The sequence below is a fragment of the Dendropsophus ebraccatus genome, chromosome 9 (genome assembly GCF_027789765.1).
Source record: "Dendropsophus ebraccatus isolate aDenEbr1 chromosome 9, aDenEbr1.pat, whole genome shotgun sequence".
Taxonomy (NCBI): Eukaryota; Metazoa; Chordata; class Amphibia; order Anura; family Hylidae; genus Dendropsophus; species Dendropsophus ebraccatus.
The window spans coordinates 33,255,593-33,281,113 of record NC_091462.1 but is presented as its reverse complement, the minus strand read 5'-3'; the positions used below and the strand labels follow the sequence as shown (position 1 = coordinate 33,281,113).

The following is a 25,521-nucleotide window of genomic DNA, read 5'->3' as shown; positions in this document are numbered from 1 at the left end:
TTTTGTATTTTCAGCTAAACATAATTTTCTTTTCAACTCAAAAACACACATAATTTTTTTTTTTTATATACAACATGCAACTACAGTATATAGACATACAGTTGCATATATCTCGTTGGATATGGCTTGCTCCAGGCCTCCTTTGTTTGCCGGAACACCCCCTGTTATATTGCATCTTGTAATCCACATTGGAAGAACATAAAATATACTGTATGAGAGCTGTAATTTACAGTATAACATTGCTTTGAAAATTAAACGTGTGGGTAAGGCCTCATACACAATAAAGAGTTTCATCGAACTCCGTGTTATTTTTGGCAGAAGTAAAAAAAAAATTTGTACGAATAATATTGACGATGGAGGAACCGGCGTCTTGGAAGGTCACATGAGCTTGTGTGTAGGACATTTTCTGTTCGTGTTCTTAAAGGCCACACATTCCGGCCTAAATTTGGCTCCCCTTTCTGAAGGAGCTCTGTATAGTGGAGCCTTGCCTTCCCCTGACTGGTACATTATGTCCTTCTACAACTGGTATTCTGGTTAATGAACAGAGTTAATGCCACAGTGGCAGAAATACAGGTACAAAGGTCTCCCTGAATTACCTTCCAAACTGTGAGTCTCCGTGTCAGATCTCTGAGAGTTACGTAATTTCATTGTGACTGCTTATACATGTAAGAGTCTGGGAACATGATACGTCCTACTGTATAGTGTGTACTTTTATTTAAACATAGGATATATGATAGCAGTAACCTCAACGACCCCGTCCCGCTGACCTTGGTTTGTAGGTGGATTCCAAAGACTACAGAGGAGTCATTTACAAGTGGTTGCGTCTTCAGACGACTTTTATTGTTTCTCAGCTGTCTCTCCTGTTAAGTACAGAGCACAACTTTATTCTAAAAAATGGTACGTTTGTATGTCCGTTTCTTGAGAGGCAAAAAGAAAAATGTTTCTTACAAGTAAAAAAAACCTGTAAAAACTTGTTCTTACAAGTAAAAAAACAATGAGCATCATTGTATCTCAGTGGTTGGCAATGCTGCTTGAAGCCATCTTTATAAGTGTCTTATCTTGTACTTCAAATTGTTTCTCACACAAAAAACACAGAGATGGTATTAGAGATGAGCATTCAGAGTCCGATCATTCAGTATTTGAATACTGGTTGCTGTAGAAGTTGGATGCAGCCGTTGGCTAGGTTCATGCGCCGTAAAAAAGTATGGCCATCTTTAATAACAGTGGCTGTCATTGAGCACATAACGTTTTTTTTTTAAATAACAGACGGCTGTTGTTATGAAAGACGGACGTAATTTTTTATGAACCTAGCCCTAAGGAGTAGAGATGAGCGAACCTCGAGCATCCTCGAGTCCATCCGAACCCGAACTTTCGGCATTTGATTAGCGGGGGCTGCTGAAGTTGGATAAAGCCCTAAGGCTATGTGGAAATCATGGATATAGTCATTGGCTGTATCCATGTTTTCCAGACAACCTTAGAGCTTTATCCAAGTTCATCAGCCCCAGCTAATCAAATGCCGCACGTTCGGGTTCGGATCGACTCGAACCCGAACCGGTTTGCTCATCTCTACTAAGGAGTCTTGAAAAACATGGATGGAACCATAGACCATGGGTCTTCAAACTGCGGCCCTCCAGCTGTTGCAAAACTACACTTCCCATCATGCCTGGACAGCCAAATCGTAAGCTTTAGCTGTCCAGGCATGATGGGAGTTATGTCTTCGCAACAGCTGGAGAGCCGCATCTTAAAAAAATTAAAACCAAGACAGATCTTTCTGTCAGTAGAAGCTGCTCAGGTCATCAGTGCTGGAGTTGATGTACATTTTCACCATGATTTATACCCCATTGTGTTAAATCAAATTCATTAGAATTTTCTGTAGTCTGATTAGGAATGAACAAATTTAGGCCCAGTTCACACTGAGCAAAAATGACGGAATTCCGTGGTGGAATCCCACCGTGCTCAGTGTCCAGCAATGACTGAGTGGGAGGGTGCGCGCCTCTGCTTGTTCCCCTCTCAAACAATTGACGTGTCACGGACACACGGGTGATATCTCATTCAGACACTGCAGGACACTAAGCACGGCGGGATTCCTCTGTGGAATTCCGTCGTTTTTGTTCAGTGTGAACTGGGCCTTACTGTAGAAATGTAGCAAAGTACTTCGTTATGATCGGCTGGCAGCTTGTCAGGCTTCTGGCTTTGAAGTCCTTGCTGCTGCTCCTCAGGTGCTGGGAAAAGCTGGATCCAGTCCTGGGTTTCCCAGGACTGGGTCCAGCTTTTCCCGCCACCTAGAGTGGAGCGGCACGGACAAAGCCAGCAGCCTGACAAGCTCCCGGCCGATCCTAATGAAGCAATTTGTTCACTTTCCACTGTAAATTCTATGATGATAGCATCACTTATATAATGTACAATGGAGAACATGAACTTTACCATCGTCCCCAGAGTTGTGACCAGTTCTACACAACTGTTGTTTCTGACGTCGACCATGTCACTTTGCTGAACGTGTAACGCTATATGTATGTGTTGGATATTAGCATGTAACTTGAGTGTCCCCTGCGTATAGTCAATTCACTGCAAATAGCTAGTAAATACAAGGTTCGGCCACACCGACGGCCTATAGCAATCACAGGGTTCCATTACTAGAAACTTACAAAGATTTTCTTTTGAGAAGTAAGGAGGAGATTGTGTCCTTGGAGATATGAATAATTTATATCCAGGTTGTATATAAACCCAGAGTGGATCAGAACTGATCAGATTGCATCTCCTGACAGTGTAAACCAATGACCTCTCCAAACAGAAGCTGTTTCAATGCAGCAAGAAATAAAATAGATTTTTTTTGCTCATTCTCGTCTTGTGATTTCTGATCATTTTGATGGATGTCGGCGTCCTGCTCTCTATAACAGAAGATGCTTTGTAAGAGAAAAAAGGGATGTGTTCTAATATGTGTACAGAAATTGTATACATCTTGGGGGACATATATGAAAAGTACGGCAGGGGAGTACGCCAAGGAGAAGGCGCAGATTCACCCCTTCTCCCTGGCACACGGCTGACGTATGCCCTGCTTGCCCGATGGGCGGGCAGGGCGAGCTTAAGGGTGAGCGGGCAAGCGGGGAGTAAGCGTGACCTCCTCCCACGCCTCATTTATCACGATTTACGCCTGGCAGGTGTAAATCATGACCCAAATCTACATCTACTAGAAGACAGTTTTGGTACGCTGGGCGCAGGTTCAGGCGGCAAGCCGGCAGGACTCATTAGGAGGCGTGCGCCTTTTAGTGAATTTGGCCAAAGTAAAGGGGGCGGAGCCTAAGTTAAGGCAGCCGGTCTTCATAAATCCCCCCCCCCGTGTGTGTGTGTCTACAAGTAGTATTCAACCCCCTGCAGATTTAGCAGGTTTACACATTCAGAATTAACTTGGCATTGTGACATTTGGACTGTAGATCGGCCTGGAAGTGTGAAATGCACTGCGGCAAAAAAGAATGTTATTTCTTTGTTTATTGTTTTTTAAAATTGAGAAAAGTTAATTCAGAGGGTCAATTATTATTCAACCCCCTCAAACCACCAGAATTCTGTTTGGTTCCCCTAAAGTATTAAGAAGTAGTTCAGGCACAAAGATCAATGAGCTTCATATGTTTGGATTAATTATCTGTTTTTCCCGCCTTTTCTGACTATTTAAGACCCTCCCCAAACTTGTGAACAGCACTCATACATGGTCAACATGGGAAAGACCAAGGAGCATTCCAAGGCCATCAGAGACAAGATCGTGGAGGGTCACAAGGCTGGCAAAGGGTACAAAACCCTTTCCAAGGAGTTGGGCCTACCTGTCTCCACTGTTGGGAGCATCATCCGGAAGTGGAAGGCTTGTGGAACTACTGTTAGCCTTCCACGGCCTGGACAACCTTTGAAAGTTTCCTCCCGTGCCGAGGCCAGGCTTGTCCGAAGAGTCAAGGCTGACCCAAGGGCAACAAGGAAGGAGCTCCGGGAAGATCTCATGGCAGTGGGGACATTGGTTTCAGTCAAAACCCTAAGTAATGTACTCCACCGCAATGGTCTCCGTTCCAGACGAGCCTGTAAGGTACCTTTACTTTCAAAGCGTCATGTCAAGGCTCATCTACAGTTTGCTCATGATCACTTGGAGGACTCTGAGACAGACTGGTTCAAGGTTCTCTGGTCTGATGAGACCAAGATCGAGATCTTTGGTGCCAACCACACACGTGACGTTTGGCCACTGGATGGCACTGCATACGACCCCAAGAATACCATCCCTACAGTCAAGCATGGTGGTAGCAGCATCATGCTGTGGGGCTGCTTCTCAGCCAAGGGGCCTGGCCATCTGGTCCGCATCCATGGGAAGATGGATAGCACGGCCTACCTGGAGATTTTGGCCAAGAACCTCCGCTCCTCCATCAAGGATCTTAAGATGGGTTGGCATTTCATCTTCCAACAAGACAACGACCCCAAGCACACAGCCAAGAAAACCAAGGCCTGGTTCAAGAGGGAAAAAAATCAAGGTGTTGCAGTGGCCTAGTCAGTCTCCTGACCTTAACCCAATTGAAAACTTGTGGAAGGAGCTCAAGATTAAAGTCCACATGAGGCACCCAAAGAACCTAGATAACTTAGAGAAGATCTGCATGGAGCAGTGGGCCAAGATAACTCCAGAGACCTGTGCCAACTGATCAGGTATTATAAAAGACGATTATTAGCTGTAATTGGAAACAAGGGTTTTTCAACAAAATATTAAATCTAGGGGTTGAATAATAATTGACCCACACTTTTATGTTTAAAATTTATTATAATTTAACTGAGCAACATAACTTTTTGGTTTGTAATATTTATGCGTTTGTTAATAAATCCTGCTCTAGTTTGAAGTTTGAAGGCTCTAACTTATTTGCAACTTATCAAACCTGCTAAATCTGCAGGGGGTTGAATACTTTTTGTAGGCACTGTTTATATAGTGGTACCTCGGTTTAGGAGTTACTTGGATTGAGAGCATTTTGCAAGAAGAGCTCACAGTTTTTCAAAATTGCTTTGCTTTGGTTTAAGAGCATTGCTTTGGTTTAAGGGCTCCCTGTACTAGCAGGAGGTGGAGTGGGGGAGCAGCATGGTCTGCATAGCGGGGTCTACAGCTTTGTAGTCTGACCAGGAAGTCTCCGTCACCTTCCAAATCATAGCAGATTACACTCACTTGACTTACACTCAGCTATACACACTGCTATAATGTGCCTGCACTCACACTCAGCCATTCACACTGCTGTATAGAAAGTTTTTGTCACTGTCCTTCTGCACAGCTCTGTGATTCTCACTTCCTGATTGGTCCATGCTGAACCCCCCCCCCCATTGCTGTCATGCGACCACATAGACCCTGCATTCTAATGGAGCCGCGTCATACAGGGGAGGGAATTCCCTCCCACTGGGGGCGGGCCGGCCTACCTCCAGTGCTTGAGCACCGTCCGGTTCCAGTGCATAGAACGGCACCTCGCGCACGGGAACCAGGTTGCAGTCTGAAAAACGGACCGCGGCTCCGGCTCCCCCATGACGGCGCCGTTCAATCCGTGGGTACCTGCTGGTACATCCTCTTTAAATCCGGAGATCTACCCCCCCCCAGCTGTATCTCCATAACAGCTAAGGCCGGGTTCACACTACGTAAAAAACACGGACGTTATTTCACAAATAACGGCCGTTGTTTGTGCAAATATGGCCGTTGTTATGAAATATTGCCGTGTTTTTACGTAGTGTGAACATAGCCTAATTCTGTCAATATAAGTTATGAGACTACATAAATGGAATTAACAAGCGGCTGGGGAGTGGATAGCGCTCTGTCCCTGGCTATATCTCTCCATCACAGTGGGTCTCAGTAGAGACCTGCTGAAATCAATAACTTTTAACATGATGACTTGTCAAAAGTGATTTTTAATGACAGCTACTCTTTTAGCTTTTCTTTCTACAAAACCTGAAAACCCCTTTAACAAATTCCAATGCAAGAAGAATGCCGTATTTCCTTGAAAAGGAAAACAATGTGACTATTTGCTGGTGACCTCAGATGCCCTGACGTGTTTGTGAGTCCTGGATAGAACAATGCGTGGCGTGTGTGGAAGCAGCAGCCATGTACATTGGCACAGCCAGCAGAATATCACAGGGCAGGCGCTTCTTTTGTTTTGACAGTACATGTACAGGCCGTACGTCACGGCCTCCAAATTCCTGTCATTCACAGATGGCGCTCCCCACTGTATAGGGACATAATGTACAGGAGCCCATAGAAAGCTGAGTCATTCTTGCCGGTATCAGAGCAGGAACCATCTGGGACACACAAGGCACAGGAATAGAAGGCGCCGGTACATTGCTATTAGTTCAACCCACATTTCATACTTTTGGGATTTTTTTTTTTACTAGATTTAAAGTGGAGCAATGTCGGCAATTAAGCCCATGTCCTGTACTGAAGTGTGAGGTGGTAGTGTCACTATCATAAAGAATAGTTCTGTACTTATCTGTACTTATGGAACTCTATCATAAGTATATAAGAAATCCCCATGAAGCATCAAGAGAGGAACCCAGAGTCCCTGCTCCACGCAACACCATTGTGACAACGTTCTATTTTACATACAATACAGATTGTTAGGCTGGCACTACGTGTTGATTCCCGGTCACATGACCTGGAGTCACTATGTTGTGCTACCTGGTCGCATGACCCCTTTACCCATGCAAGTGCACTGCGACTCACGGGCTACCACGACCCTGCAGTTGCAAAAAATTCATCCCTGTGCTGTGATTGGTTGCTATAGGCAACAAAGAAACTTCTATTGTGAGGATATGTGCACACTACGGAATCCCGGCAGACCACCCGCCACGGATTCCGCAGCTGACCCCAGTTAGCGGATGCTGGCGGATGTGCGCATCTCCACTGGTCCAATAGGCGTCATTCTATTGTTTTCCAGATTCCGCCGCCCGCCCAAAGAATGAGTGGGTTCATTCTCTGGGTGGACGGCAGAATCTGGCAAACAATAGATTGAAGCCCAAGGAGAGGCCCGTGTACACCAGCGTACGCAAAAGGGGGCCAGCTGCTGAATTCGCAGCGTGTGATCTGACCCGGAATTCCATAGTGTGCACATCCCTAAGACAGCACTATAAATCTTCCATTTTTGCCTTTTTTTGGCCATAAAACAGCATTCTACTGCTCAAAATAAAAACGGACAAAAATAAAAAAATATTTTAGCTTCTGAGGATTTTACGTACGAATGTCTGCAGATTATCGAATACTATGTAATCAATACGTTTTTGTACTTAAGTTGTTGTAAGGGTGAAATAACAGCTGTTGCTTAACATACTTTGGCATCCATCATTACAATGACGGCCACTGGTGCATTTTTAATAGCAAACAGTATTTTATACATTGTGTGAACTAACAAGCGTTGTTTCCATAGACTTTATCAGGAATCATTAAAGACTGAAAGCAACGGTAGTTATTTTAACAAAAAAAAGGCAACGTGTGACTACGGCCCTGTTATCATTTTTACACACCCCAGAACTGTCCAAGATGCTTGTTGTCCAAAAACAAAATCAAACTACTCCAGAAACAGCACTGATCTTGTCCTCAGTTTGGGTATGGTGTTTTACAGCTCAGTGAAGTGAATGGAGCTAAATTGCAATACCGCACACAACCTGAGAACGGGCAGTGCTGTTTTTGCAAGAAAGTGATGTGTTTTTTTTGTTTTTTTTTAAAGAATCCCGAATAACCCCTTTAAAAGCAGATTTGTCACCATCAAAAAGATTGACATGTAAAATTCCAGTCTGTATATATGTCCCTATTATCTACAGTCACAGCATCTCAATGGTATGGGCATGTGTACCTTGAACTGTAGTTGAGTCACAGGGGCCACATTCTGCCGCTGATACTGTGCAGAAGAGACATCAAGGGTGTCAGGAATTAATAAAACTTGATGTGAGGACCTGAACAATGTCACTGTGCAGCTGTCACTAGGCTAAAAACCATATGACTGGACCATGGCTCCTGGGACAGGATAATGTGACATTGTTTTTTACTACTGTATAATATATTTGCCGCTCAGTATGTAACACAGATGGAACTCCTGGTGAAGCAGAGCTCTTTGTTCTAGTTCTTGGTGATAAATGTAACATTGATTGTAAAGTGATAAGGGAGTAATTTCTGTAAAGTGGTTATCAATATCTTTAATAAGCATTTATTTCATAATATGGCTCTCAAACTAAAGAAGGTTGAACTGTTGTGTATGTATGTATTTAGAAAGTTACTATGTCTTCATAATAACACATTACTTTATTACCCCTGGGTTATACCCAGCACAATTTAGAGGGGCACTCCAGTGAAAATATTTTTCTTTCAAATCAACTGGTTTGAAAAAGGTATAAAGATTTGTAATTTACTTCTATTTAAAAATCTCAAGTTTTCTTATACTTATCAGCTGCTGTATGTCCTGCAGGAAGTGGTGTATTCTTTCCAGTCTGACACAGTGCTCTCTGCTGCCACCTCTGTCCATGTCAGGAACTGTCCAGAGCAGGAGAAGTTTTCTATAGGGATTTGCTCCGGCTCTGGACACTTCCTGACTTGAGATTTTTAAATTGAAGTAAATTACTAATCTCTGGCACTTTTTGACACCAGTTGATTGAAAAGAAATTTTTTTTGTGAACTAACCTCTTAATTCATGTATTATTTCTTAGCATCCTGACTTATTCCGTACTGGTTAATTTGTTTTATTCTTCTATTGTTCACAGTATGCCAGCGTTGAGCAAGATGGGGAACATTACATGACACCATCTGACTTTGTGCAGAAATACCTTGGCCTGCACACTGACCTGCACCACAATCCCAAGACTGTGGAACTCTTAGGAGGAGTCGCTGATCAGACCAAAGATGGGTGAGGTTTTTCTTTTTTACAATTTTAGGCTATGTTCACACAACGTATATTTTCGTAAAACCACGGCCTTTGTACAACGGCTGTGATTATTACGAAAATAATTTTTCTTTCTTACGCAAACAACTGACATGTCAGTTTTCTGCAGCCGCTATTCATTGAATAGCGGCCGCAGAAAACCCTGTCAATGCACACTATTGAGCGAGCGGCTTTGGCCGCATGCTCCATTGTGTGCTGTGGGGAGTTCTGATGTGCCTACTGTACCGGCCAGGATGAACTTTTTAGAGACCGTCCGGTTTCTTACAAAGTGTGCACATAGCCTGATAAGGGTTCTTTATTGTTTTATAAGGCCACGACCACACATGTGTTTTTAGCCACTTGACTGACAATTTTTTTTTTTTTTGAACAGCCGTTATTATAAAACATCATTATTCCATTAACAACATCCGTTAGTCCACCAATGACGGACATTGTTTTAGAAGTTTGGCCACCTAAATATTGTCCATCAAAAGGCCCAAAAAAGACATGGTTGTGGCCTAATTGTGCATCTTTATTGCTTGAACCCTGTGTGAAGTTGCTGTTAAATGCAATGGAGTGGAGAAGAGCAGTCAGTTATACTGCACACCCACATGCATAGGGGGAGATTTATCAAACAAGGTGTAAAATGAAACTGGCTCAGTTACCCCTAGCAACCAATCAGATTCCACCTTTCATTTTCCAAAGAGTCTATGAGGAATGAAAGGTGGAATCTGATTGGTTGCTAGGGGCAACTGAGCCAGATTCACTGTTTACCATGTTTGATAAATCTCCCCCATAATGTATAGTATATGATGTTCATGATGGCAATAAAAACAGACGTTATTTTGATGGTGTGCGAACATAGCCTATGTTTGTATTTTATGTCCATCTTTTAGTATAACAGGTACCTGCTATGGTGTGGGCTGGGTAATGAAATAGAACTGTAGGCCGAAAAAGAATTGCCCATAGGCTCATCTGTGCCGACCCCATGATTTCACTCTGTTGCTATGTTCTCACACTGTCAAAATGACGGCTGTTTTTATTGGACAGCTGCCATATAACAGCAAATAACGTTGTTATAAAATATATGTAAATGACGGATGTCTACATAACCTCAGGTTGTTCAGACACCACCACTTTCTATACCAGCTGATGACCCTTATAGTGACAACCATGCTGCTTCAGCATCTGCTCCTCTTTTTGCAGATACATGCTCTACAGCAGCCACACAGACTATAGGAAACAATGGACCACATCTGACCCATTGGTTTCTGTGGCTATGTTCGCTCTTCATGAACATTGGGTTAGGGCAACCATCTTGTTAAATAGACGGCGGATAATAATGATCATTATAAGCTACCATCTATGTAATGAGATGGATCCCCGATATGTTTCAGGAGTAAGAACATAGCCTATGGGAGAGTTTTGTAGACATGCTCTGTGACCTGTCCAGAGAACATTGTAGAGAAGGGAGAGCAGTGGCCATTACCTATTGTGAATGGGTGGATCATATCTTATCTTGTAAATCATTAAAGAAATAGAAGCTTTTAGAAAACATACAGCAACACCTGGGTGCAGGGACATTCATGTACTACAATATATACATATTTGCCAGTGTTTTGGCTGAGAACCATTGGCGAATAAATAGTTATCTTAGGCTGGGTTCACAATGCATTGTTGCAGTCTGTTTTTCATCCATTTTATGCAAAAAATGAAAAAACGGATGTATTTCTGTGCATCTGTTTTTTCATTGACTTCCATTATAAAAAAAAGCATAAAAAAACAGATCAAAATGCATCCTTTTTTTCTTTTTAGCATATGCAAAACATGAGCGATCACGTTTTTGTGTACACTAAAAAAACAAGTAAATTTTGATCTATTTTTTTTTAATCTTTTTTTATAATGAAAGTCAATGGAAAAAAATGGATCAAAATGGATGCACACAAATACATCTGTTTTTGCAAAAAATGGATGAGAAAAAGGGACTACAAATGCGCAGTGTGATCCCAGTCTTAGCCTTTTTAGTGGCTACAATGTGTCCTGAATCCTAAGATTTTTTTTACCAAATCCGCCAATAGCTTATGTCCCAGTATCGACAAACCTAAAATCCGTCGGCACTTTAGTAGCTCGGTCACAAAGCCATCAGTGTTTCCAGCTGCAATCCTCGCTATCAGATAGGCCCGGGTTGCAAAATGTAAATCGGAAATAGAATGACTATGTTACCTGAGCGCTACATTAGCCTTTCAGCCCGTCTGCTTCCCCTGCTCTGAACTCCATCTGCTTAAATCTCTGTCAACACACGCAGGGCCTGACACAAGATAACACGCCACACTATGCATTAAGTCAAAAGTGAGCAAGTACAGCGATTGCCAGCTAGATAATAACACAGTCAATGTTTACAGAATGTACCACTTTGTTAACTCGAGACCTCTGCTACCTGTTCCCGCTCCTCTGACAAAGTGCATTTATTTTGTTATCCGCAGGTTGATCTCTTTCCAAGAGTTTCTGGCATTCGAGTCGGTGTTGTGTGCCCCTGATGCTATGTTCATTGTGGCCTATCAGTTATTTGATAAGAGCGGCACTGCAGAGGTAACATTCGGTAAGAATACATCCACCGCGAAGTCACGCAACACAAAAGAACTGGCTTTTAAGTGTATTTCACATAGAGAGAGGAAAGGTTTTTAGAGGGATGCGGCAGAGCTGAGTTTGCTAAATGCGGCAGCACCACCATATAATGTGTTACTTATGGTTTACATAGGACTGCAGACACATCCTCTTATTATTGTAATTCAGAGCGTTAGCCCAATGCAAAAGTAAGAGTTAGGGCTGATTATCGCTCTCTGTAATAGAGAGAATGATTATCAGATGAAATGATCATTGGCTGATCGTTTCTTTAGGCCCAGACCTAAAATCATCGTCCGCCAACTGGGCAACGCAACTGGTAATTCAATAAACAGTTTACATTACCTGTCCCCGTTGCCAATCTCTTCCTGTGCTCTGCTTCTTCCCCGGTCCTGTGTGCTGTGGCTTCAGCGCGGCCTACCTGAGCGTACAGAGCGCTAAGCCAATTACTGGCAGCGGTGGTCTTGGCCAGTGATTGGCTGAGCGGTCTGTCAGCTTAGATAGGCCGCTCTGAAGCCACAGCACACAGGACCGGGAAGAAGCAGAGCGCAGGAGGAGATTGGCAATGGGGACAGGTAATGTAAACTGTTTGGGCAAAGGCTGCACGAACATCGCTAACGATGTCCATGCAGCCCTTGCTAAACGATTATCGGGCTGTGTAAAAGGCTCAATAAACGAGCACCGTTCTAGCAGATCGGCGCTCCTTTATAGTATTAATCGGGCTGTCATCGGCCTGTGTAATAGGACTCTTAGGCTGACTTCACACTGTCTTAAAATCTTGGAAAAATACCAATAAAAACGCCAGTGGCCAGATGTTGGCTAGAAGTCAATGGACGTTTATGATCTGCCCTACATACTTGGGTTTTTGGGGTTGTGTTTTTCTCTCCTTTCTGGCATTTTTGAGGCTCTGTGGCAGTTTTTCCAAACCGCAGCATGTTGATGGTGTGTCTTTTTTTTTTTGCAAACTGTGGCGTTTTTTTCTCCCATAGACTTCTATAGGATTGTTCTGGTTTTCTCAAACACGCCAATGCTGTGTGTATGTTGTTGTTTTTTTCTGGCGTTTTTTGTCTCCTTTTGTGGTCCAGCAACTAGATCTTGTGATGGCAGAGGAAAAAAAAGTTGAGCAAACGAAAAACGCTTAAACCACAAAGAAGATCATCGACCCGTAAAGTCAAAAACGCCAGAAAAAATGCAAATGCATGGAAAAAAACACATTGGCAGTTTTTCTGGCGTTTTTTTTTTGGAGGCCTGAAAACCGCCACACAAAAAGGATGTGCGAGCCCCAAACTGGTTATCCAGGATGTAAAAAAAACACAGCTGCTTTGTTGCAAAAACAGCGCCACCTCTGTCCTCAGGTTGTGTTTGGTATTTCAGCTCCATTCACTTCAAAAGAGCTGCACAACCCACACCCAAACTGAGGACAGGAGAGGTGCTGATTCTGAAAGAAAGCAGCCATATTTTTCTTTGCATGGATATCCCCTTTAAATGGCAAACTTAGCTCTGCTGTATCTGTATCTTTTCCTATTTTTTTCCGGGTAGGGCACTCTGATTTTATTACCGGTGGGGCCTGTATGGGTCAATCCTTTATCTATTTATGGACTCTAAATCCAGAAAGAAACCTCTCCACATGAGATCTGCCTCTACCAGGATCAGCATGTGCAACCGCCGGAGTGCTGGGTAATAACATAGAGCTGTAGGCAGAACAAGAAGTGCCCATGGGCTCATCTGTGCCAACCCCATGATTTCACTCTGTAGGTTGTTCGGCCAGCACCACTCTCTGTACCAGCTGATGCTGATGTGTGAAATTGAAGTACCAGCTACCAAGTGTTCCTAGACGGACCCAGGGAGATGCAGATAAAAATAGAACATTTTAGCATTTTGTTGGCATTTCTTTTTCCTGTTCTATAGTGATCAGCCAAGGAAGAAAACGGTCCCATGTATTGTATGCTTAAAGTGACACTGTCACCCCCTTTGTGCATTCTGACATCTCTGCACAGGTGTAAAGGGTAAATTTAGCGGTTTTCATACCTTATTTTATATCATACATCATGGTGTTTGTTCAAGTTAAAAGTCATCTTTTATCAACTGCAGATTGTGTTAAGTGGGCAGGGCCTCGCGGCATTAGTGCCACTTAGCCCCGCCCACAACGCCACAGTTGGACCCGCCCCCTCACCGGCCATTGGAATAGGCTGGCTAAAAGGTATAGACCCCACCCCCTTTATGTCGGACAACCAATAGGCGTCAAGGGGGCGGGGCCAATGGTGCCGTTGTGGACAGGGCTAAGTGGCGCTAATGCCGCGAAGCCACACCCACTTAATACAATCTGCAGTTGATAAAAGGACACTTTTTACTTGAACAAACACCATGAGGTATGATATGAAATAAGGTATGAAAAACGCTAAATTTACCCTTTACACCTGTGTAGAGATGTCAGAATGCACAAAGGAGGTGACAGTGTCACTTTAAGTTCTGTGAACATTATAGATCTGCATAGGAGCACTAACCCTATACCATATCATTTCTCATATTTTGGAACTATAGATAAAGTGGTAGTTTTACAAGGAATAGTCAAAAAAGTTCAAAGAGTTTTCCACCTTTAAAAATGTTAAGAAGACGACACAAATGTCATCAATTAAAGGGGTACTCCAGCAAAAATATTTTTTTTTCTTTTTTCAAATCGATTGGTTTCAGAAAACTACTTCTATTTAAAAATCTCAAGTTTTCCCATACTTATCAGCTGCTGTATGACCTGCAGGAAGTGGTGTTTTCTTTTCAGTCTGAAACAGTACTCTCTGTTGACACTTGTGTCCAAGACAGAAACTGTCCAGATCAGCAGCAAATCCCAATAGAAAACCTCTATTGCTCAGGACAGTTCCTGTCACAGAGATGTGAGCAGAGAGCACTGTGTCAAACTGGAAAGAAAACAACATTTTCTGCATGACATACAGCAGCTGATAAGTATAGGAAAATTTGACATTTTTAAATAGAAGTATATTACAAATCTATATAACTTTCTAAAACCAGTTGATTTGAAAGACATTTTTTTCCCCAGGTAACCCCTTTAATATAAAAACATGTCTGATCCCACAGTGATCCAGCACAGAGATGCCATGAATCTTTTTTAAAGAGATTATCTAATGCTACAAAAACATGTCCACTTTCTTCCAGACATGTGACAACCGAGGCCACTGATTGGCTGCAGTGGTCACATGTCAGCCCCTATTAATCAGAGACATGCTGGGTCGCAAAGGGATTGGACAGGTGAGCAAAGGTTTTATGTTATTATATGACAGATGAGATGCAAGTTTTGTAAAGTTAATCTGTCAGCTGCAATTTACTTACCAACTGCAGACACTCTTAAATCTCTGTTAGGTCAAGGAGACACATGTTACCATTCAGATATCTGTCTGTGCTTCCCTAACATAGAAAAATGCTTTTCTTTAACAGTGCAAAGTTTCAAAGAGGCGTTCCTAAACACCTAAAGTGCAGCAACCTGTAACACCTCCTCTCTCCTCCTCCCATCACTGTTCTTGCTTGATTGACAGTTAGCTGGATGCTGAAGGGTAGGCACTTAAAGGGGTTATCCAAGTTTAAAAAAACATAGCTATTTTAGTGCAAAAACAGTGCCACCCCTGTCCTCAGGTTATGTATGGTATTACAATTCAGCTTTATTCACTTCAGTGCAACTGAGCTACAAAACTCACATCTAATCTGAGGACAGGAGACCGCAGAATTCCGCTGTTTTTGCTCAGTGTGAACTGGGCCTAAGCTAGCTGTTAACACCAGGAGGCCAGTCAATACTTCTAGCTGCAATGGCCTGGACAGGTCTTGGCTCTGTTTTGACTCATGAGAGGTTCTCAAGAAGGGGACCTCCCTCTATTACAGGAGTTGTCAGATGAACTTGTTTTATTACTGTATGTCACTTGTGCCTATAATATTTTTATTATTTATTCAATGAAAACCTTCTTGTCATTGTATCTTTTATTTGTCTGGTTCAGACCATCCAAACTGCACCCACCCCAAGGCCCGCACATGACGACTAGACCACTAACACAATGACCTATGGGTGTGACTTTCACTGAGTGTGGTACGCAAACCAACCAAGCGTCAGTAACGTCCGATTATTTCTATTTCTACTTTCTTAATTAACGCTTAATTTTCTATGGAAATTGGAATTATTTTTATTACAAGTAAATTTTGTAATTATAAACTTAAACAAAAAATCTGTTTTGTATCACACAACAATCTTCATTTGTGGACAGTACGAAAAAATAACACGATAAAATACACAATGCGAAATACTGATCATCCTTGGTTCTTAAAGGGCTGGTAAAACTTCTCTTCTGGAAGATTTAAAGGGGTTATACAGTGCTACAAAAACATGGCCACTTCCTTCCAGAGACAACACAACTCTTGTCTCCAGCTTGGGAGGGGTTTTGCTGCTCAGTTCCATTGAAGTGAATGGAGCTTAATTGCAAACCGCACCTGAACTAGAGACAAGAGTCGTTTTGTCTCTGAAAGAAAGTGGCCATGTTTTTGTAGCACTGGGTAACCCCTTTAAACACTGAGGGGGAGAGTCATCAAACATGGTGTAAAACGAAACTGGCTCAGTTGCCCCTAGCAACCAATCAGATTCCATCTTTCATTTTTCAAAGAGTCTGTGAGGAATGAAAAGTGGAATCTGATTGGTTTCTAGGGGCAACTGAGCCAGTTTCACTTTACACCATGTTTGATGAATCTCCCCCTGAATGCCAAGAATAAAATCCAAGACCAAGAACCAGTTTTTAGGCATTCAGTCAACATTGTAGGATTCTTTGTGTCTTGCACATAAAATATTTTTTTTTTATTCACAAGATACTAACAAATTGTTCAGTCAAAGGGAGTCCTACCATAGGGACCCCATGATTGCTAGAATGCTCCCTCAGGGTCCCTGTGTCTCCCATAGTAAGCATGCTCCATATAACTGCATGGCATGCAGGGCATGCAGGCTACTTGGTGAAGCATGTTAATATGAGTTTTACTGAACTACTAGACTTTACCATCACAAATCCCTCATATAGTTGTGGCAATACTCACATCCATTTTCTGTAATTTGAATAATGCTATGCGTTACTGATTTATTATGCCATTAGCTTTGTAAATTACATTATTAAAAATACTATTGTTTGAAATGCATTGGTGCATTTACAAGTTTTATTTGCATCAATGGCTATTTAGGCTCGTACGTTCACACAACGTACACTACCGTTCAAAAGTTTGGGGTCACCCAAACAATTTTGTGTTTTCCATGAAAAGTCACACTTATTCACCACCATACGTTGTGAAATAAATAGAAAATAGAGTCAAGACATTGACAAGGTTAGAAATAATGATTTGTATTTGAAATAACATTGTTTTTACATCAAACTTTGCTTTCGTCAAAGAATCCACCTTTTGCAGCAATTACAGCATTGCACTTCTTTGGCATTCTAGCTATTAATCTGTTGAGGTAAGCTGGAGAAATTGCACCTCACGCTTCTAGAAGCAGCTCCCACAAGTTGGATTGGTTGGATGGGCACTTCTGGCGTACCATACGGTCAAGCTGCTCCCACAACAGCTCAATGGGGTTCAGATCTGGTGACTGCGCTGGCCACTCCATTACCTATGATAGAATACCAGCTGCTGCTTCTGCTGTAAATAGTTCTTGCACAATTTGGAGGTGTGTTTAGGGTCATTGTCCTGTTGTAGGATGAAATTGGCTCCAATCAAGCGCTGTCCACTGGGTATGGCATGGCGGTGCAAAATTGAGTGATAGCCTTCCTTATTCAGAATCCCTTTTACCCTGTACAAATCTCCCACCTTACCAGCACCAAAGCAACCCCAGACCATCACATTACCTCCACGATGCTTAACAGATGGCATCAGGCATTCTTCCAGCATCTTTTCATTTGTTCTGCGTCTCACAAACGTTCTTCTTTGTGATCCAAACACCTAAACTTATATTCATCCGTCCACGACACTTTTTTCCAGTCTTCCTCTGTCCAATGTCTGTGTTCTTTTGCCCATCTTAATCTTTTTCTTTTATTGGCCAGTCTCAGATATGGATTTTTCTTTGCCACTCTGCCCTGAAGCCCAAAATCCCGCAGCCGCCTCTTCACTGTAGATGATGACACTGGTGTTTTGCGGGTACTATTTAATGAAGATGCCAGTTGGGGACCTGTGAGGCGTCTGTTTCTCAAACTAGAGACTCTAAAGTGCTTATCTTCTTGCTTAGTTGTGCAACACGGCCTCCTACTTCTTTTTCTACTCTTGTTAGAGCCTGTTTGTGCTGTCCTCTGAATGGAGTAGTACACACCGTTGTAGGAAATCTTCAATTTCTTAGCAATTTCTCGCATGGAATAGCCTTCATTTCTAAGAACAAGAATAGACTGTCGAGTTTCAGTTAAAAGTTCTCTTTTTCTGGCCATTTTGAGCTTTTAATTGACCCCACAAATGTGATGCTCCAGAAACACAATCTGCTCAAAGGAAGGTCAGTTTTGTAGCTTCTGTAACGAGCTAGACTGTTTTCAGATGTGTGAACATGATTGCACAAGGGTTTTCTAATCATCAATTAGCCTTCTGAGCCAATGAGCAGACACATTGTACCATTAGAACACTGGAGTGATAGTTGCTGGAAATGGGCCTCTATACATCTATGTAGATATTGCACCAAAAACCAGACATTTGCAGCTAGAATAGTCATTTACCACATTAGCAATGTATAGAGTGTATTTGTTTAAAGTTAGGACTAGTTTAAAGTTATCCTCATTGAAAAGTACAGTGCTTTTCCATCAAAAATAAGGACATTTCAATGTGACCCCAAACTTTAGAACGGTAGTGTATATTTTCTCTTAATCACGGCCATTGTAACAAATTGCGACACCGGCCATGATTAATAGAAAATGTATGTTGCATTGAAGTCAGAGGAATTGCAGCCGGAGTTTATACACATAGGGGGAGATTTATCAAACTGGTGTAATGTAGAATTGTCTTAGTCGCCACTAGCAACCAATCAGATTCCACCTTTTATTCCTCACAGATGCTTTGAAAAATGAAAGGTGGAATCTGATTGGTTGCTAGGGGCAACTAAGACAATTCTACTTTACACCAGTTTGATCAATCTCCCCCATAGTAAATGCTCCCTCTGGGATTTCTAGTGGCCGCAGGAAAAACTGACATGTCAGTTTTGTGTGGACGCTATTCATTGAATAGCGGCCACATAGACCTGTCAGTTCTCACAATGGAAACTGCAGCTCCAGCCGCACGCTCCATTGTATGCTATGATGAATTGGAATGTGGGTACACCCGAATGCGCCCGCATCCCAATTCAACAGAAATGAGCTTCACTGACACCGGCCGTTTTGTGACATGGCCAGGTCACAGAACAGCTGGTGTCTTACTGTGTGTGAACCACCAGGTGCATCTCTTTTTACATAAACAGACTGGCACCGGCGCAGGGATGCCGGTGCAGTGGCCCCCAGTGGCCCCCAGCAGCACGTCGCCGGCCCCCAGTGCAGCGATTTCCCTCCCCTCTGTGACGCAGCTGTGGCGCCTGGGAATAGACTGGCGCCATGCGTTGTAAACGCGGGGCGGCGGTTCAAAAAAAAAGGACCGCAGTCTGGCATCCCTGGGCCAGTGCCAGTTCCTTCATGTAAAAAACACAAAGCGATGTACCTGGTGTTACATTTGCTTTAAGGAAGATGAAGTAAAGTTTATGGTTTTACATTTTGCCTGTAGCCAAAGAATGTATCTTACATTTAACATAGCAATGTGAATACGTAGTTCAAAGTTGCAAGACACGAATCCTGCAATGTTGCCATTAATCTCTGGATGTGATGAGTTGCCTGAGATCATGTGTAATTCTCTACAACAAGGTATCTTTTAGTATCCGATAGAAGGACACAACCTCATTTGCTCATTTATGGGTTTTGTGTTTTTTTTAAAGAAAATGTTAAGGAAATATTTGGCCAAACCATGATTCATCACCATATCCCATTTAACTGGGACTGCGAGTTCATCAGACTTCACTTCGGGCACAACCGGAAAAAACATCTTTCCTACTTGGAATTTACAGAATTTTTACAGGTAAGATATTTTTGACTGTGAATTATTAGGAAGAGATAAACAAATTAACCCTTAAAATGTTCCTGTCATTAGAAAAAAACTTTTGACATGTCACAAATGTTTTTATCACTCGAGGTCTGAGTGTCCAAATGGTGAAAGATCAGTAGAGACAACTAAGGTGCTATGCGTTCTTCTCTATAGACTTACATTATACAGCATTTTCAGTAACGTGACACAGACGCAGGAGAGAATGCGCTGACTGCTGGTGTCTCATCATAAGTCATGATCTGAACACTCAGACCCCCCACCTGATAAAAATAAAAGTTTTTCCTGTTACAGTACAAATATACACGGTGAATCTAGCACACTATACAGGACGCGTTTCGGCTCTCTTGCCTTTCTCAACTAGACTAGTTGAAAAAGGCAAGAGAGCCGAAACGCGTCCTGTATAGTGTGCTAGATTCACCGTGTATATTTGTACATAAATACATCCGTTTGCAGAAGATCGGGTGAGTGCTGGAAAAATTTCTTTGCATAGACTGTATCCTGTCGAGGCACCCCCAGCCCTGAGTGCCGTCCAAACCTGCTTTATCACGATTTTCCTATTACAGTGAAAATTTACTTTATTTCTCTTGAGGTTTGTTCTGAAGAAGGACTAGAGCTACAAAGTTACAGGCTGGTGTTTACTTACTTTGTAGAGTGTTAGTAGTATTATTTACAGATGTGACACTTGTCTACATGTTGCACTAGTTGCATTTCTTTATACTGATGAGCATTAATGTTTGTACTAATGTAAGTGCAACACTGTTATCAAGCAACATTGGAAGGAAAATGTCAACTAGGCCAGTTTATCAGTGTATCAAATATGCTGTTCCAGGCTGCAAAAAGCATTGACAATCCCATGGATAATAACTGCCCCTTCACGTCCATGGCGGCTTGAGTCATTACATTACTGATCAATGGCTGAGAAAATGAGGATCACCACTATCATCATCATCTTCATCATATTTTTGTTTTCTACTTTAAGGCCATGTCCAGACACTGTATGAACATCGGCTGTTGTTTGTCAAACAACGGCTGATGTCTCAGATGTTCACCCGGCTGATACTGTAGTATGAACATCACTTTATTTTAATTGGAATACGGGCACATTTGGGTGTCTCCACACTCCAATTAGCCATAAAGCACAATGTAAAAAATGTTATAAAAAAAAAAGTACAAAAGTACAAAATGACTTAATTTTGGGATGTCTACGGAATCCATCTGTTTCCCCTCAGTCAGCTATAAGAAGGCACATGGAGAAATGATATATAGGTAATAATAATTCTAATTTACTTGTTCTGATTTACGTAGATTTGACTTTTAAACCAAAAACAAATCCAAAAACGCCTCATTCTAATTTAGTTTCTAGATATTATTTATGTGAATTACTACGGACATAGATCACGATGACTGACTCTAAATCATTTGGGAAATATAAACTATATATAGACGAAAGATATATAACAAAAGGCCATAGACTGTACAAACCTTTCACAATAAATCAAGATACCTTTTTCTTTCCATATTTTATGATTTGAATTTTCCAAATATAAATGACATGATCTTTAGGGTCCTGTGGTATGCGCTATTATTTACTGTGCAGGTCATGGAGGGTTTTATATAGATCAGAGGCATAAATCATATTCAGATTTGCACAGAAGCAAGTTTATTATCAGCTCCTATAAAGTACCAGTAGTAAGGGCCAAAAGAACCAAACTTAGGCCTCTTAGGTTCCTGCAGGTTCATACTATGTGTGCTGATGTATGGAGCTATGTATTTCAGGGTGTAGGGTAGAGAAGCTTTATAACACAACATTGATATGACTTCTTCATGTGGAGTTCATATGGAATCCCAACAGTAGATAACCTTGGTATATAGAGATACTGTAAGGCCCCATACTTTTCTCTGTACTGATTTGGTGTGATGACAGGTCAGTGACACACAGACAGTAGGACAGGGTGAGACCCTGACACTGCTCACACCAATCTGTCTCTTCCTTTTGGAGAACCTGACTTCTTAACAGGCCGGCCCCAAACCGAAGACTGCAACTACTCAGGCTATGTGCAAACACAAAACAAAGACAAGACAAATGGTAGCAAAGTCAACAAACTGGGTCAGAAACAGTCAGGCTACCAAGTCAAGAGGCAGAGGGGAAGTCCAAGAAACTAAGCCAATGTCCAGATAGAGGTGAAGCAGATTCAAAATGCTAGCGTAGGCACTCCTAAGAAAGGCTTTATAGCAGGCACTGAGACATGGTGGGAGTGGCAGTATATAGGCCCCTCCTTCAGGACCAGAGCTGGCTGGCAGCGGAGTCTACAGTCAGCCATAATACAGAGGGAAAACAGCTAAGCGTCATGGCCGAGGAGTGATGCGGCCTTGGCAACAGTGGTGGCTACTAAGGATGCCGTGGGCGCATTCTCCCAGCCAACTGGGCTGGTAGCTAAGGACGCCGTCAGCACGTGCTTCTTGCAGCCAGCGGTGCGCTCCGCTGCTGTTGCATCCTCTGGCTCCTGACAGATGGTTTTTACAATACCCTATAGACCGGGAAGCACTCTTTCAGAAAGAGAGAGACCATTATATATATATATATATATATATATATATATAGTGCCAAAGCTATATCAACAAGATCATGGGGTATACATTCCCATCAAGAATATACATAAGTCTTCAGAATATAGGTCACTATAACAGCACTTTCCTATACTGGGGAGATAGGGACCGGGGACATAACATACCTTATTTTAATTCACCTTTTATACTATTTAGCACATGGGTCTGGAAGCTAATATAAGGGGTTGTATGGTCTGGGATATAATAGTAGCTGAATCGGCTTGGTTAATGATAACTACATCTTCCTCTGTGTTTCAGGAGCTGCAGCTAGAACATGCTCGACAGGCATTTGCTCAAAAGGACAAAACTAAATCTGGGATGATAACAGCTTTGGACTTCAGCGACATTATGGTTACTATACGGTCACATATGCTGACGCCATTTGTAGAAGAAAATCTGGTTTCCGTAAGTAGCAAATGTAGACATTACTAGTTTACTGATAAAACAGTATTCCCTAAAGATTATTTACCGTACTCCAAAAAATGACCCCCAATTATTAATAGTATATTAATAATACTATTAATAGTATTAACTGTTCTGTTCTGTAATTTGTGGGCAAGGTTACATTCTGTTGCTTGCCTCTTTTATGTTAGATCATATCTTCTTTTGCTTCTAATTCCTATGACTTTATGTTGTCTTGTTATACCTCTTCATCTTATATTAAGTGATCACTAGAGGATTTCCCAAAAACACTCATTCTTCATGGCTATATTTTATGGAGAAAGAATTGCAGGACATGTTTGTCGCTACAGCAACAGACTGATCGACTAGATTGACCTTGAAAAATTAAAATTAATGGGGTTATCCAGCGCTTCAAAAACATGGCCACTTTTCCCCCTACTCTTGTCTCCAGTTCAGGTGCGGTTTGCAATTAAGCTCCATTTACTTCAATGGTACTGAGTTCAAAACCCCACCCAATCTGGAGACAAGAGAGGGGAAAAAGTGGCCATCTTTTTGTAGTGCTGGATAACTCCTTTAATTTAAAAATGTTCAGCCCCTAAGTGTGTTTTTTCCAAGAAGTGTATGAACTGTGGATTACACAGCTTTACATGGCAAATCAGTAAAATACAGAAAAAAATAAAAAGCCAAAGTGTGTGGTCCCATAGATCCATGCTTGTCCCAAGAGTCGATAATAATGAGGATAATTTCTGTTATTTTCTAGGCTGCAGGAGGAACCATCTCCCACCAAGTGAGCTTCTCCTACTTCAATGCTTTTAACTCCTTGCTCAATAACATGGAGCTTGTACGAAAGATATACAGCACTCTAGCAGGCTCAAGAAGAGACATGGAGGTCACCAAAGGTATTCTCTCTTCCCCTTTGTACCATCTCTCTTTTGCAATTTTTAACATTTCTAAGCAGTGCTAACTGCACTGCTGCAATTTGCTATGTCCCTAGAGCATAGATCACAGAAGTCAACCTGCGGCCATCCAGCTGTTGGAAATCTACACTTACAATCATGCCTGGACAACAAAAATGATGGTAGTTGTAGTCTTCCAACAGCTGGAGGGCAACAAATCTAACACCACCGGCATAGATCATAGTAATGTTACAATTAAAACATCAATGTCGGGTGAGTATAATTCTACATGATTAAATCTAGGGTAACGGTGGTTCCAAAATCTACTATTAGGGTATGTTCACACTTACCGGATCCGCAGCTTATTTTCTGCTGCGGATCAGCAGCAGATCCGTAGCAGATTTCATTTAAATAACTGAACACAGCATCAAATCTGCACCATCAAATCTGCTGCAGATCTGCTGCGGATCCTGTAGGTGTGAACGCACCCTTAAGCTCCCATCTTGGTTTTGTGGAATGGTAAGTGGCCACTTGGACCATTATTGATGTCTGTGATAGTGGAGTATTATTATATTATAGGCCCTCTTTGTTAGGGACTGACCCCTCTGGGCCAGTGTTGATGTTGAAAGCAAAGAGACTGAGGTCACTAATGTTTCTTCTGCTCAGCCACAGGGGTCACATGCACTTCTGCCTCTCCATTTTATGGATTGGGGGGAAAGACTAGCCGAGTACCATCACTTTGAATAGAAAAAAGACATACATGTTCTTGTGCTCAGAGTTCATGTTAGCAGCATTCCCTATAACGCAAATGCTGGTAAACAATTAATATATATGTTTTTTTTAAATATTGTGCACATTTTAAATAAGGAGTTTTTGTATTTTGCAGAGGAATTTGCCCATTCTGCGAACAAATTTGGACAGATCACTCCTTTAGAAATTGATATTCTTTACCAACTCTCAGATTTATTCAATGCTACTGGGTAAGTACTATATGTATTTTTCCTTGTCATCACTTTCATGCTGCTTAAAGAGACTCTTTCAGTAGGTTTGCGCTGCATAAACCAGTTTAAGAGAATCTGAACAGAATGATATAGCACTTACGTGCAGCTAATTCACAGATGCCCTCATGAATTACGAGGACTCTGAGCACCACACACTAGTCCTCTTCATTATGTGCGTGTGCTTAGTCCTTGATATTCATGAGCATCAACTCCTTCTGCTCACCGGTCACTGATTGGCAGTTGTCTGCCTATACTGTGTATTTATACTGTAAATAGACAGATAGCTGTCAGTCAGCAGCTGGAGGGTGGAGTGAGTGGTGACGCATGAAACCCATTCTCCTGCATATCAGGAGAATGGCTAAAGAAAATAATGCAAGTAATACACTGTTCAGCATTTCTGCCACTAGTTTGTGTTGCATTCCTTTAGGGTAACACAAATCTAGTGATAGGTTCCCTCTAAACCACAGGTCAACAGGACAGTCCTCAGTGGCGTCTCCCTGCCCTACCAGCCCTGATTGATGAGTCTCTCCGTATACCAAGACAGGAAGAGACCTTATAATCAATTCCATAAGGATGAGAAGAATCTGCTGAGTCTGCTCTGATGACCCATGGTTCATGCAGCATGAAAATTATCATAGGTTCAGAACTAATTTTTTCCTCTGGTTAAATGTAAGGCCCACTTTTACAGCAGTTTTGAATTTTTTATTATAAATTGTATTTTTATTACTCAGCATAAATCCTGCTCAATATCATAAACATACTCTTACTCTGAATGGCAATGTTCCATTTCCAGACCCATCTTAAAGGAGAACTCCAGTTAGAAAGTTCATCAGAAAGTTTTAAAGATTTGTAAATTAAAATTCTATTTAAAAATCGCACTCCTTTCAGTATTTATCAGCTGCTGTGTATCCTGCAGGAAGTGGTGTATTCTTTCTAGTCTGACACAGTGCTCTCTGCTGCCATCTCTGT

At 41.9% G+C, this 25,521-nt stretch overlaps 1 protein-coding gene across 3 annotated transcripts in view; it reads left to right on the top strand.

Moving 5' to 3' along the window:
- Positions 1-25,521, top strand: part of SLC25A12 (solute carrier family 25 member 12) — a 108,545-nt gene that overhangs the window by 18,821 nt on the left and 64,203 nt on the right. The window contains exons 3-8 of one of the 3 annotated variants that reach the window (XM_069982914.1): positions 8,737-8,879; positions 11,378-11,493; positions 19,480-19,619; positions 22,512-22,658; positions 23,416-23,554; positions 24,438-24,531. In XM_069982914.1, coding sequence (XP_069839015.1) covers positions 8,737-8,879; positions 11,378-11,493; positions 19,480-19,619; positions 22,512-22,658; positions 23,416-23,554; positions 24,438-24,531 — 779 coding nt within the window. Of the gene's footprint in view, positions 1-8,736; positions 8,880-11,377; positions 11,494-14,963; positions 15,080-15,514; positions 15,604-19,479; positions 19,620-22,511; positions 22,659-23,415; positions 23,555-24,437; positions 24,532-25,521 lie in introns of those variants that run through there. The other 2 variants (XM_069982915.1, XM_069982916.1) reach the window with 2 other exon arrangements.